The following is a 14,730-nucleotide window of genomic DNA, read 5'->3' on the forward strand; positions in this document are numbered from 1 at the left end:
AGAAGGAAATTCATAGAATAAAAATGGGTTGGATCGCATGCGGCAGACATAGTCAGCTCCTGACTGGAAGCTTACCATTATCATTGAAAAAGAAGGGGAATAATCAGTGCATTTTACCGGTGCTGACATATGGGGCAGAGACTTGGAGACTGACAAAGAAGCTTGAGAGCAAGTTAAGGACTGCCCAAAAAGCGATGGAACGAAGAATGCTAGGCATAACCTTGAGAGACAGAAAGAGAGCGGTTTGGATCAGAGAGCAAACGGGTATTGGGGGCGAACTCCACCACTGGAAAATCTGGCGCCATCGTCGGCGTGACGTGGCATGAGGGACCACGTGCACACAGCGGCCGCGTCGGCTGCTTCGGTAGCGCCGAAGCGAGCTGAAAACGAAAGTTTAAAGTCCCACCTGCGCTGCGGCTCTGATTAAGTGGTGAAACTTTACCGCCTTGGGTGTCTGTTTGACAACATTTGAAAGTACTATAATAGGTAGTGGCTGCCTTTGGAGGCGTGCAGCATGGTAGGCTACCGCTCGGTGCCGCAGTGCCGCACGTACGTAACGGAGCCCGGTGCCAGCCTTATTTACCCGTAGCTTCAGGACAAGGAGCAGCGTGAAGCTTGGCTCGCGAAACTTAGAACCGGCTGACAGCCATCGGCTGCAACTCAGGTATGCAGCAAGCACAGACGCGAGGAATATTTCTGCTACGGCGCCGGGACTGCGATGTTCGGTGAGTAGCAGAAAACACGTACTGAAACGCTCGCCCGCGTTCGCTGCCCGGGTAATGTCATGACGGTTTGGTCTATGAACTTGTTGATGCAAGATACTGGCAAGTTCACTGGAACGGAAATGGAGCGGCAAGACGCACATTACAAAAAAGGCATGGCATATAGTCATGTTTGTGTTATGAATGAATGCACTAGCTTACGAAAAAGAAGCAGAGGGAAATCGCACGCTGCGAAGACCGATAAACATACAGTGCGTCGTAACTTCAGAAATAATATTGAAATGTCCAAGAATTTAGAAAACAAAAAAAGATTGAATCGTCGCGACGGCACATCACAGTCGCCGTAGGCGTCGAAGTCTCTATAACGAAGTTATTTTTGAACAGTTTTGATAGCGGACACGCAGCAATGGTTGCTAGTGTACTGTCAAATGCTCATATGCTGCGGCCTAAAGTTCACGGCATGGTGCGAAAACGCGCTCACAGCGAAAGCTAAACATTGTGCGCAGACATGCATGCAGACGCGCAGTCGGTCGCTGAGAACTCGTGCGATCGTTTCATTGAGGCTTCATTCTGTTTTGCTCCATTTGGTTATACAGACAAGCCACTATATATAAGAACATATTTCACATAGTTTACTCTCATTGGATTGGGAAAACGTTTATTGAGCCTGCAGTAAAGCGCGCAAGCGCGCTTCGGACGTGGCCTACGTCGTCATCGTGGCGGGTGCTCTGCGAGGATCCCCGCTCGCCGTTGCCGGCTCGCCAGGCTCCTGCCTAGCCAGCGCCTCGATGACCTGCTGGACGGCCTGGAGTTGGTTTTCTTGGTCGTCGCTCCGCGTTGCTTCCTCGAGCTGCGGCGGTATACGTCCTGAGTTAGCTTCGCTTGGGTGTTTGGAGCAATCCCATGGCATGGTGCTCGAATGTGGCCGTCTCCCTGCAGCACGCTCTGCACTTGTCATCGGGGTGCGATTCGGGGTACATCCTATGCATAGCGCCGGGCTTGGAAGCGTTCTCGTTTGTATAGTTGCCTGAACAGCACGGCCTGCGACCTGTTCAGCCCTTTGCAGGGCGGCGTGAGAAGTCTGCGGGCCAGCCGAAAGGCCTTGGTCAATTCGTTATAGCTGGTCATCCTGTCTTTGGCGCTGAACCACAGCGGGCGGCCGTTTACTCTCGGCGTTTGCCTACCTTTAACGCTAGAAGCCGGTTCGAGAGACTTTATCGCGGCGACCGCGCGCATTGGCGTTCACTGTACGTATTCGGTAAAGAGGTGGCGTCTGTAAACGATTCTGTGCTTCCAGTTTGCCCAAGATTATTATATCGACAGTGAAAAACGTCCCTCGTTTTGAGAGTACTTTCGTAAATGTCCAGGAGGGCTGCCGCGTGGTGTTTTTATAGAGCGCCGTAAGCGAAACCTATGAGGAGCGCGCCGCGTGATCCCTCATATATATACTACGCAAGTAAGGGAAAAAAATGGCGCTGGGCAGGTCATGTAATGTGCAGGTATTTTCTAGTGCACTGTACTGCAGGTTAGATAACCGTTGGGCCATTAGGGTTACAGAATGGGCACTAAGAGAAGGGAAGCGCAGTAGAGTACGGCAGAAGACTAGGTGGTGCGATGAAATTAGGAAATTCGCGGGTGCTAGTTGGAATCGGTTGACGCAGGACAAGGGTAATTGGAGATCGCAGGAAGAGGCTTTCGTCCTGCAGTGGACATAAAATAGGTTGAGGTTGATGATGATGATGTTGATGATGAGTGCTTAATTACAGAAAAGGCGTAATATTGTTTGTCACTTGTTCACGATATGTGGCTCGTGAGGACACTTTCAGCTTTGAACATTCTTGTGTAACATGTGTTAAATTGTACTCGCTAATGAGTGTGCTTATTTGTAATACGTGACAATGGGTCACAGTAATTGGGGCTAAACATCAGTGGAGACAAGAATAACTGCTATTCACTACTGTTCACCGTTACACTATAATAGACGAGTGAAAACGTACAAAATTACGCGCTTGTGATTTTATTTTTGTGGTTACCGCCGTATTTAGGTAACTTGAAAAGTATGAAGTACGAAGTATGAAGTATGAAGCCTCGCAGAACATCATTTCAAATAAAGGCTTCAATCAATCAATCAAGCACGCTCAGGTGGCTCGCCAATGCACTTTTCTTTATTTGAAATTCGCGCTACTTAATGGTTATTGCGGTCGCCGTACCACTCAACGTTAAGTTTTGGAACTAGTGCCACTTGCTAATGGCCTCCGAGATTGCTCAAACTGAAGCTGCCATCGCGAGCGAATCTTGAAGGCCGTAAGTTTCTTTACACATTTGGCGCTTGGTGCGCTTTAGCCTTTAGCTTGGCCAGGCACCCTGCCAATCTATCCCTTTCAGGCTTTCGGTTTTGTTTTTAGCCTGCGTATGTATGTTTGACAACTGTTCCCACTCCCTCCTTTTCGGAGTCGTCGGACGCCGTTTTCTGAAACGCGCGATGGTTTTGTTGTCGTTAGGAGGAAGCACAGGTAGGTAAACTGCGTGATGCACTTATGTGTATCTGTTAACTTGAAGTTTCCCAAGTTTAATCATTTGGCTCCTTAATCACACAGTGGTGCTCTGGCTGTGGCTCAGCGTTTGCGCTGTTGAGCCGTGTGCCGTAACCTTGGTCCCACCCAGGTCCCACCGTACTCAGCTTTGTCGTTCACAGACGCTGACGGCACGTGAAGGTGGTTTGAATTTTTTACGCAGCATTTATCATGAACTATGATCGAACTATGATCGAAACGAGAGGACAAAAATAAACGAGAAACCAACATAGGAAACTACTCGTTAAACCTTACATTTGCGTTGAAGGGAGCAGATGGTGCGCTGACCGAAACACACCGTTCTGCTACATGCCAGATATTGTGCTTATGTGCTAACGCAGCGCAGATGCAAAGCGCAGAAAACAGACGCGCTTGTTGCATCACACCAACCTCGCTTGACTGCGCCGTGCTTCGTTTGGATTTCTTTGCAGTGACGTGACGCGATGACGCCCACTTGCAGCTAGTTGCGCTGGCGAGAGACGTTTTTAAGGTGAGATGTTTCAAGTGCAACACAGATAATTTGATTGTCGAGTGTGTCATCCAAGCAGCATTAATCTGGTTTTGTGCATCGGAGTGCTCGCGAAGCGCTTGCTTAGATTCAAGTTCACGCAGCTACAGACAGCATTCGCGTCAGTTCCTCCCAATGCGTCAATGAATATATAATTTGACGCAATATACGTGCGTTACGCTTTGCGGCTGCTTGTATTACTGCGTTTCATTGCAATACTCATGTCAGGTTTCATGGGGAACATCGACGTGCTGGGGATTAAGTACTTGCAGACCAGTGTTTTGGCATCGCCTCTAATATATTTTACTGCTAATTGGCGAGCATAATACGAAAGGTTGGTGCGAGCCACTGGTTGATCATTGTTGCTGTAAGCCCTGATATATTGTTTTCACCACTAGTTTCTTAGGTCAGTTGAACAAGGCTACAAAATCGGAATGGCCCTGTTGAGATTTCCACTGGCACTCTTATATCTAGGTGTGAGACGGAATTAGCCTTGGGAAAATGCCAATGGGGGTGTGCGTCTACTAAATTCAACTGGTAGCGCTTTCGGTCGGCCTCATTCACCTTTATTTTGTGGGCCGCAGCAGAGTATGTTCACGTCAGTCGTACTACTGCTACTGTTAATTCAATTCTCGCAAGATGCCGTCTTGTCTCCTTTGCTTCAGCTGTTGGGGCCCTACCAGGTTTCGTCTTCATCTATCATCCTCTTGAAAGTCTTTGTTAATGTTTTTACTGACACAGGGTACAAAACACTTAGAACAATTGCAGATCGTGGTCATAGCTGGCTATCGTTGTCTTGTTTGTTGTTTTGTGGAGCTATGTCATTGTTGTAAAGTACTGTGTCTTTATTAGTTTGTAGTAATAATGGAAACTTACCGCATATTTATAACTTTTTCAGTAAAGATGAGTTGCTGCCACCAAAGGGAATGGCTGTAGGAGGCAAGTACAATGGAACTCATAGTGACCAAGGTATGTTCATTGTATATACTTAACTGTTTAGCAGAGTTTAAGCTCTGACCAATAAACAGGTTAACATTGCTTTTACTTTGCTTGTACTGCTTCATTATTTGAGACCTTGTTTTAAATAGCATAGTTTAGCATGCTTTTTGAAATCATTGTAGCCCTTGGCACATTAGATTATTGATCTGATGATTCATTGAATGGCATCTACGCAACATAACCATGTTCTGTATAGTGGAATAATGTAAGCTGCATATTGAAATTCTATAAGCACTTTTTGAGCCATCTCACCTAATCTGTACTGGATGTGTTCATGGGACATTTAGGACCAAACCATGAAACCTTTCTTACCTCAGTAAGGAAGCCTTCATTGCGGTGAGGCCACCTTATGTCACTCTGAAAGCTTCCCTATTGAGGGGCCCTCGGGGAAGGCTTGCTTGGTGCTTCCTCAGCGTAAGGTTGTTCTGAAGCTACCGTCATGCTTCCTTACTCTGCTTCTGATGCTGAACGAATGCTTCACCTCACTGCTGCCTCATGTAATGTTTGCTTGCACATGCGTGCTGTCGTCCGCCTGCAGAGAAATGCAAGCATGGCGCCAGGTGTCAGGGTTCGTTGCAGTCGCACGTTTGGCATGAGCCTTGGGCATGAGTGGCACTTCGTGATGCTGGCGTGCCAGTGTTGCTGGAACACATAATTTAGTGCTTGACTGTGGTGATCTCTCACGTTGAAACAAAACTGGAAGAAAGTGTTGACGCATCTCTATATTAGCAGTTCAATTTAAAAATTATGTGACTATCCAACTTTTTTTTAATTGAATGAAGTCATTCGCATGGAAAGTAATAATGGAAACTTAGCTCTGACCTCGAATGTATCGTCTCGAATATAAGCCATTACTTTCATGCACACAGACAGCGAACCTTCCTGACATAACAGAAACTGAGCTATGGAATATAATAGGTAGAATGAAGATGTTCAAACCACCAGGTTTTGATAAGATCTGCGTGCGAGATCTGTACTACAAGTTTAACAAACTAAAAGATGTGATTCTCAAAATACTAAACGGAATATTAGAAACCGGAATGACGCCCAAAGAATTGAAAATTTCGTTAGTGAGACCTGTGTACAAAGGTGGAAAGAAAAGTGACTGCGCAAACTATAGACCGATTTCTATTATACCTGCCCTGGCTCATATTTTGGAAAAGCACGTGACTTCCATTATGCAGTCTTTCTGCGATAAATGTTCATTAAACAACCCGGCACAATATGGGTTCACAAAGGACCGGAACACAACTACGCTCTTAGAAGAATTCTCGGATTACATTAACACTGCGATAGAAAACAATTGCCTTATGCTAGCATTGTTTTTAAACCTATCAAAGGCATTTGATACTATTGATCACGCCTTATTGTTGCGAAAGCTGGACAACCTAGGTTTCAGGGGCCGATTTCATCAATTCCTTGAGGGATATTTCACAGACAGATCACGGTGTGTTAGAATTGAAAACAAATACAGTGAATTTAAAGCAATAAAATTTGGTGTTCCGCAAGGAAGTACTCTGGCCTCATTACTGTTTAATATCTACGTCTCTGAATTGGGTTTTTTGAATTTAAGATCAAGAATCTTCCAATATGCAGATGACACAGCATTAGCACTAGAACTCACTGATCTAGATCTTGGGTGCAAAGTATTTCAACAGGATGTGTGCAGGGTAATAAACTGGCTGACACAAAATTCAATATATTTAAATCGGCAAAAAACAAAGCTTATCTGTTTTAGAAACCCACACAAACGAATGCTCCTAAGAGAGTCTCTCTTTTTGCATAACTCGCATTGCGCTCCATGCACATGTGATGCAATAACATTTGAACATGCGATCAAGTATCTCAGAATAATATTTGATGAGCATATAACATGGAATGATCATGTGCAGTATGTATGTAACAGGCTTAGAGCTGTGTCTGTGATGATGTACAACCTAAGAGGTAACACTTCGATGCACGTGAGGCGCACCGTATACATGGCACTGGCTGAATCTATTATAACCTTCGGTATTACATTGTATGGAACTTGTTCTGATCACAAAATGGGAGCCATAAACCACATAATTAAAAGGATAGTAAACAGTGTAACCTACGGAACTATACTGCAACAGGCTGACAAGGAGGAACAATACAATAGGCTTGGCATATTGGAAATACGTGAACTATTTTGTTACACTGGGCTCACACGTCATTACTATGCAAAGGATTTCAAAGTACCTGTCAAGAAAAACGTTGCCCTAAGAAAGACAGAAACATACATTAAGCCACGATGCTTTATACATTACAGGAAAAAAGTAAGGCGATATTACGTGCCACAGATATTTAATGAACTTGGAGAAGCGCTTGGAAATTTCAAAACTAAACGAAAAATGACTAAATCAATAAGGAAATGGTGCTCATCATTGCAGATAAATCAGTGATGGCCTCTTGCATGTGGAAGGTTGCTTTCCTGGATTTGCTCCTTAGATGTTCTGCGAGTTTTGATATGGCTCATTGTCAAGCTATTATGATGCCCTTTATTTATTTATTTACTTAGTTTTAATTTTGCTCGAGTTGTACTCATTATGTCTCTATAAGTTTGTATAATAGGGTTAGTATGTACTAGTATGCCTTACTTAATTGTTTTGTGGTACACATTCGATGATTCACTGTGCTGCCTGAGCAACCAACAAGCACGCTGTGCTTAGGTTGGACAGGAAATGAAAACCTATGTACCAAATGAAGATGAATAAAATTTTGATTTGATTTGATTTGCATAAATCTTATAAGGGAAGCTCTCGTACCCAGGCATGCGGCTCTTTTGGCTCTTTTTCCTTACATGAGGACGGGCGAAGGGAGCTTTTAGAGTATGCTTGCTTCCTCCATTGGTAATTAGCTAAAAGGAGGCCTCATGTAACATTAGGAAGCATTCGAAAGAAAGGAAGATATCATTGTTTGGGCCTTAGGATAAATTATGTGCACCTCTTGGTGCACACCTGTTGTACAGGGATGTGCATATTTCACTTAAAATCATAGAAGAATGATTTTGTGCTTACTACTGCTCTGTTCTTGCAGAAATTTTGCAGAAAAATCACATTTTGGAGTCTATGTTGTTCATTACAACACTTAGCACAAGTACTTGCCTGGTTTAAAAAAAATGCAATGTTGCCATTTTTTATGGGGATGCGAGCTGCTACCTTGACGGTGCTAGCGTAAACTTGTGTCGCTGCCTGCCAGATGCTCCAGAAAGCAGCCGCTTCGGGAGTGTTGCTGTGTGTTCCAGAATAGCATACAAAATGTATCTAAATTTCCTGCGTGCAGTGTAATATGGAATTACGGGTACACTGCAGAAGGAGAGATACTTTTCGTGATCTTTTTCTCTTACATTGCTAATGTGTGTCAGACAGAGGATGAAAGGCCCTCAAAAGCTCAACTAACGTTAACAACGCAATGACTTATTTGTTAGGTAACATTGCCAGGTGTGTTGCCAATGGCAGCGGAGTCTGCCAATGCTGCCAGATCTTGTGGAAAGAAGCAACAGAATGTGATCTTCAAACAAAAAGAGCACCCCAAAAACATTTGCAGATGCTAAAAGCACAATCTGCATATATAAGCACAAAGGACACAAATAGGCATTATAGGCACTATAACATCAGTGCTAAACCTCTTCTTAAAGGGACACTAAAGCGAAACAATAAATCAGTTTAAACTAATGAAGCATTGTTTGAGAAACCTGCAGGCAGTCATTAAAAAAAAAAAAAACTTTGATTATTAGATGAGAAAATGAAGGTCGAAGTATCAGTATTTGAATTTCGCACCGAAACCCAAGCGCCGCTACGTCAGCGTGACGTCAGGGATTCCAAAGTATGTTGTCGCATTTGGGCCGCGTTGGCTGAATAAAGGTTCCCGAAACTTGCCATGTTTAATATTTGGTTCCTTTAGAACACAGTGTAGTCAATCTGTACCGCCATATATAATTAGTAGGCCCTAGAAGATGCCATCAAAATCCAAGACGTCATAGCCCCCAGGTGCGGCAACATAAGTAGGCGTCGCCACCCGTATTTCGTTCTTGCACTTTTTCTGGCTTACCAAACGTCTTATCGTTGTAAGAGTGGTGTTTTTGATGTTGTAGAACGGTAATTTACGGATGCAGAAGAAATCATTTTTCCCTTTAGCGTCCCTTTAACCCATAATTCATGCTCATGCATGAAAATATGCCTTGGCTCACGATAACAAATAGGCAGTTGCCTATTATTCAGTCTCTAGTCATAAGTTTGAACCCCCTTAGAGACAAGGAATAATTTTTTTTCTGCTGAGTAGCACTTTTGATGATAAGCAATCTGACATCGTCGCCAAGGACTGCATTTGGAATCTCATAAGTGAAGGTGTTGTGCTGGGAGAGGTGTAGGGGCCTATTAAAGAAAAAAAAGTCCACTCCATATAATATGCTTCTAGACTGACGCATGTGGTTTCTCATAGTAGTGCAACAGGTCTACTAGTATTTTAAACTGTACAGCTTGTTCTTTCCCTGGTCATGTTCCACAGAGTTCAATGTTTGTCTCTTATGGGCAAGTCCTTGCACTTGAGCAGGTTAATACAAGCAGAGGCCTAAGCACATCTTCGGAAGTAGAGGCTGAGGCATTACATTCATGCTTTAAAAAAAGCTGAAATATAGCCATCTACTATGGCTGTATTGCTGATGTTGTTAGCTAGGCAAATGTTAAGTGGGTAAAAATTGTTCCTGTAAAATACTTTACATTTTCTTAAACGAACTTGTGTGCGTTTGTTCACTGACGGCAGGTTGCTCTAATAAATGGCTGAAAGGTAGATTTCCTGGTTGTCTTTTGGCTCTTTCTCCAGCCCTACAAAGGCTTCTGGCTTCCCTGGAGCAGGTGTGCCAGAAAGCTCACAGTGGGGATGACGACCGTGCCTTCCTTGCTGCTCTGCTCCAAAACAAAGCCCTCCAAGCCTTGGTTCATGTACGTTGTTGCTCAGAATTCTTCGCGGGTTCAATGTTCTTGAGAACTTGGTGTATAAGTTTATTTTGTTTTTGTTCAAATTCAAATTTATTTACCAGACAATATGCTGGAAGGTTTGCTGGGCTAAAAGCTGTGAAAACGGCTTGACTGCTTATAAAGGTATGATCACTACCTTTCCTGGCCACTGTATGTAATGAAATGCCTGTTGTTCACATATTTCTTAATGTTGCTTGATTTTTTTCTGACCTTCTAGGAAAGTCAGTATCTGAGAAAAAGACGTATGTAGTATTTGGATGCTGTGTTGGTTATTGATTTTACAAATGGTATATGTGATTGTAATGTTGTACCATCTTTAAGGCTAATTGCCATGATCTTTCACTTTAAAGATGTATAATATTGTTGTGATACAACAGGCGCTTGCAAGACATTGCGCAAAGGAAGATGAAGCTGATCTGGGCTTGGCACGAGCTGGTTACCATCAAGGACTTTGGCTGTACTGCTCTTTAAATGCATTGTAGATAGTTCCTTTGTGTCTCTCGGCACATGACATTTTGGTAGTGTTGCAGGGCATACAGTATATACTATCAAAGCTTTTTTTTCAAAGCCTACTAGCCTGCTAATTGTCTAAATTTCTTATAAGCAGCCTTTAAGTAGCACCTAGGCTGACAATATGACGCAAACCCCAGCATGTCGCTTCCGGCAGCTTCCCTTGGGCGCTGCCTAATCTTGGACATGATGAAACACTGCTTTGTGAAGCAACACTGTGGACAAAGACGTAAAGAACTGGGACACCAGACACACATTAAGTACAGACTAACCCATGTATTTTCAAGTAATCCTCGACTCAATGCTCTTCGTCCACTCCACTAGAAAAGACACTGTCTCACTAATTGCTGTGGAGTGTCAATTAAGAGCAGTTGAGGGGAGATGCTGCCATCCACTTCCTCAAGTCCAGGCAGAGGACTGAGTGGAGGAACCTTCTAGAATAAGACTACTCTCGCTATATATACCTTTTTCTGTCACTGTCATTAAAGAGATTTTAGTCCGCGCTTTGTGTGCGTCTAGTGTCCTAGTGCTTTACTTCCTTGTCCGCAGTATTGCTTCAGATTGAAGTGTTCCATCATGTCACAGAACCAAAGGCCCACTACAGCACACTATTAGGCTAATCTTGGTGGTCATGCAGAGGGGCCGTACCGCTTTTCATTGTTCTGACTCCTGTGTCACTTCCAGTGAGCTGTAACAGTGGCTTTTTTTTCCATATTTGGTATTAAAAATGTACATTCATGCGAACTTTTCAGTACTAAACCACTCATATCTAAAATGTAAAATTTTGCTCGGAGGCTCCTATCTACACTGTCTGAAACTAGCCTTTTTACACAATAGAAAATTTCATTGCATTTGAACTTCAAGGTCTTCTTACTTGAACGTTGGAACTATTGTCTTGTGGAATGTTTAGCTCGTTATTTCAGAACACTTTGGCAACGAGAGTTGTACAAGACAACTATTGTCTTTTGGTATATTTGACTAGTTATGTCAGAGCACTCTGGCAGCAAAAGTTGTACAAGGCAACATTCAAGCTGTCTTTCAAGGGTAAACAATTCCCAAATGTAACAATTAGGCTTCCTTATACAAATTAGCTGGCTCATTTTGTAATTAACTTCTGCTTTACACAGTCCATGTTGTACAGCTGAAGAGTTCCTAAATGGTTACTAGGAGTATTTGAATCATGAAATTTCTGATGAATTGAATGCTGATATTAGAAAAAGCAACTTTTGGTTGTCAAATTGAATACCGGGTATTTTCTCATTTTTGAGTACTGAAATATGAAGGTTGTTTTGGGGAGTCTGTGTTATAAAATATTTTTAATTTACTTAAATTGATACTCTAAATGTAATTGCACTCAGCACTGCATCTACAGTCAACTGAGATGCTTTTAAATGAGAAACAGAAAGGCGATTGTATACGTGGCACACCGTATGACAATGACAGTAATGAAGCACAGAAACGGTATATCGCCAGATGCATATAGCTTGCTGTTTGTTGAAGAAGCAGTGTGCAATACTGTGGCACTGCGTATCAAGTTAAAGGGATGCAAACAAGGTGAGATTGTTCAAATAATAAATTGCTATGCCTAAATGGTGAAGCACCTTCACTGAATGACTGAAAATTGATGAGAAAAACTTACTATTCCATGGGTTTTCTCAGCAACTGGCACCTCTGTGTAGCAACCACTGTTCCCCTGCAGCAGAATCAGTCAGAGCAGTCGCTACTTGCCTTTTTCCCTGTAAACTCAAATAAGTGTTATCCTTTGTATTCGAACAGAAATGAATATTCAGTAACGTTTAATAGTGAATTCTTGAATCTAACGCAAATTTAATGGCAAAGACTATCTGGTTAATATTTAAAGTTTAGAATATTCACGCGCCCGTTTCCTCTCACACACACACTCAGTTTCCTCTTCTGCAACCAGCAAATCTCATAGGTTATCGCGTATCGCATTCAGAGCTATCACCGCCAACCCTATTGCAATAAGCATTTCATCTATCTGTTTCGCAGTGCGTGTGGCGAAGTTGCATTAGAAGCATATACTGGATGCTTTTGATAGGCGATAACCCAAACGTGCTGCTGGTCCTTGCTGCAGGTGGCACGAAGTGAGCGTCATGTTTCACTCTGGCAGCATCGTATTCTGGTGTCGCCTGCCATCTTGAATCTATGAAGACTATTTGGTTAATATTTAAAATTTCGAATATTTGCACACCCTTAATTAATACAGTAGAACCTTGTTGATACGATCCCGTTTTGAACGAAAACAACAAAGCTGTCTTGTGCCACTCGGGCGGCCCCACCAGCTCCACGTGCGTTGGCATCTCGTGCCTCAACGATTCGTACAGAAACCGAGTGGGCATGTCAAAATTTCCTGCCAAGATGCCCCACCCAAAGAAACTGCTGACTTAGGTCAAGTTTAAGGAGCGCAAACGTAAGATAGCTGAAGCAGTGAGAACAATAATGCTCGTATCAGGCCACTTGGGCCCACCAGCTCTATGCATGTTGGCGCCTCATGCTGTAGGGATTCGCCCAGTGCTTCGCATTACGTAGATATCAGCTACAGTTGAGTCTGCCAGATTTTTTACTGACTTTGGATCGTACATTTTCTTGGTTAGTATGTTTCTCTCATGCTTTTTTCAATAAAGTTTGAATGAGGTTGTACTATGTAGTCTAAGTCCATTTTTTGTTATATAGCTGGCTTGTTTTTAAAATTTTTGGAAGTTGTGTTGTTCTAAAATGTTATTCAACAGTTTTTTTGCTTATATAGCTCTAGACTAGTATGCAAGTTACTGATTCTTGTTCACAGGGTGCATTAGCTGAGGTAGCGTACTTTTAATAAGTTGTACTTATGTTTTTAGTCACTTAATTATCATTTTAAATATATTTGTCATGTAGATACATACAAAGATTGTCAGCTTCAGCAACAGAGGAATTGCTCCTTCCAGCTGTGATGCCTCACTCACTGCCGAAAAGGTATTAGCTTCTTTATTGATGGGCTTCTTTAAAAAATACATTTGTTGTCGTATCTGTGTGATGCCTAACTTCTTATTACACAGGTGTTACATGCCCTCCAAAAAAATATGGAGCCAGAGGCTGAGGAGCTCTGTATTTTGATATCTTCCCCACATGTCAAGGTGTGAACTCATCTTTTCTTCTTGCTTTATTTGTGCATGATGTTTTCATCGACTTTAACAGGGTACTCAGATTTGTTTGTGTAGTTATGTAATAAGGAATATGGAAATATCTTAGAGCTTCTTTACAATGAAGTATTATGCTAAATGTGATTGAATTTAGGTGCCTGTAGGGGTTGCAAAAATGAGTGACTGACTGGCCTATATTGCAGCATCAGTGCTTAAAAAACATGCATCTATGTTCATAAACGTGACAATGTAAATGAGCTGGCTATTCATGTTAATTTTTTTTAATTGTTGCACCTGTACAATATTTATTAGGAATGTTCAAATAATGAAATTCTTGAATCAAACTGAACATGAATATTTACAAGAAAGAACCTTCAAACATTGAATACAAAATATTTTCTCATTTCTACTTAAATTGAGATGTATATATTTGCATGGAGGTTGTCTGGTAAAAAAAAGTCTTACATTATTTGATACATGCATATAATGCTGTCCATAACTGTACATAAAGTTATGAGGAGTTTGTGAATTGTGACTTTTTACCGTTATCCTGTGATCCATGATGACAGTTAAATAAAATGAGAAGCGCACATCAGCAGATGTATGTAGAATGTTGCATTTACTGAGGAAGGCAAGTGTAATACTGCACTTCATGTCGGTTAAGGAGATGCAATCGATATGAGATGTGTCAAAAAGTTATGCAGATCCAATTCACATCTTTTAATCTATGTGAAGCGGTTAACCAAGTGGCTGCCCATTTCATTCCTGCATCTTTGGTGTAAAAGAAACTGGCATGTGTACATGTGCTCTCCTGCACACATGCTACACAATGTGACGTATGTGGCGATTCTCTCAAAGAGCTATTTGGCAATTGGCACGATAGAAGTATATGTGCGGTTGTGGGCTAATGGTTAGAGCATTGGGCTGCTGCACTGGGTGATCAAGGTTTGATCCCACCATTAGGTACGTAATTAAATTTTTGTGAGAGCTATTCGGCAAGACAGCAGCAGCACCTAGCATGCACGGTCAGGAAAGTCCGGGAAAGTCTGCAAAACAAGCTTCTCTTAAAAAAATTATTTGTCTAAATTGAAACAGCAAATTCACAGGGTGCCTAAAGGGGAAGTATTCTCATTGAATGAGTAAAAGTTATATTACTGAAGTTGGATGCTTTATGTGTTTTGCTGAGAAATTCGTTCCTCTTCACAGAACCAGTGATTGTTATGCGGTAGAATCATTTGGAACGGTCTCGCTTACATTGGTAATTTTCCCTTGAGCTTCCAA

The 14,730-nt window shown here is 42.3% G+C and overlaps 1 protein-coding gene across 6 annotated transcripts in view; it reads left to right on the top strand.

Moving 5' to 3' along the window:
* Nucleotides 1-3,081: 3,081 nt before the first annotated feature.
* The window catches only part of metro (membrane palmitoylated protein 7-like protein metro), a 76,928-nt gene continuing 65,279 nt past the window's right edge, over nt 3,082-14,730 (top strand). Inside the window, exons 1-6 of one of the 6 annotated variants that reach the window (XM_075676302.1) lie at nt 3,082-3,235; nt 3,727-3,785; nt 4,702-4,772; nt 9,645-9,763; nt 13,205-13,282; nt 13,366-13,443. In XM_075676302.1, coding sequence (XP_075532417.1) covers nt 4,730-4,772; nt 9,645-9,763; nt 13,205-13,282; nt 13,366-13,443 — 318 coding nt within the window. In that variant the 5' untranslated portion in view covers nt 3,082-3,235; nt 3,727-3,785; nt 4,702-4,729. Of the gene's footprint in view, nt 3,236-3,367; nt 3,437-3,726; nt 3,786-4,043; nt 4,138-4,385; nt 4,487-4,701; nt 4,773-9,644; nt 9,764-13,204; nt 13,283-13,365; nt 13,444-14,730 lie in introns of those variants that run through there. The other 5 variants (XM_075676303.1, XM_075676304.1, XM_075676305.1 and 2 more) reach the window with 5 other exon arrangements.

This window comes from Dermacentor variabilis, unplaced genomic scaffold, assembly GCF_050947875.1.
Source record: "Dermacentor variabilis isolate Ectoservices unplaced genomic scaffold, ASM5094787v1 scaffold_12, whole genome shotgun sequence".
Taxonomy (NCBI): Eukaryota; Metazoa; Arthropoda; class Arachnida; order Ixodida; family Ixodidae; genus Dermacentor; species Dermacentor variabilis.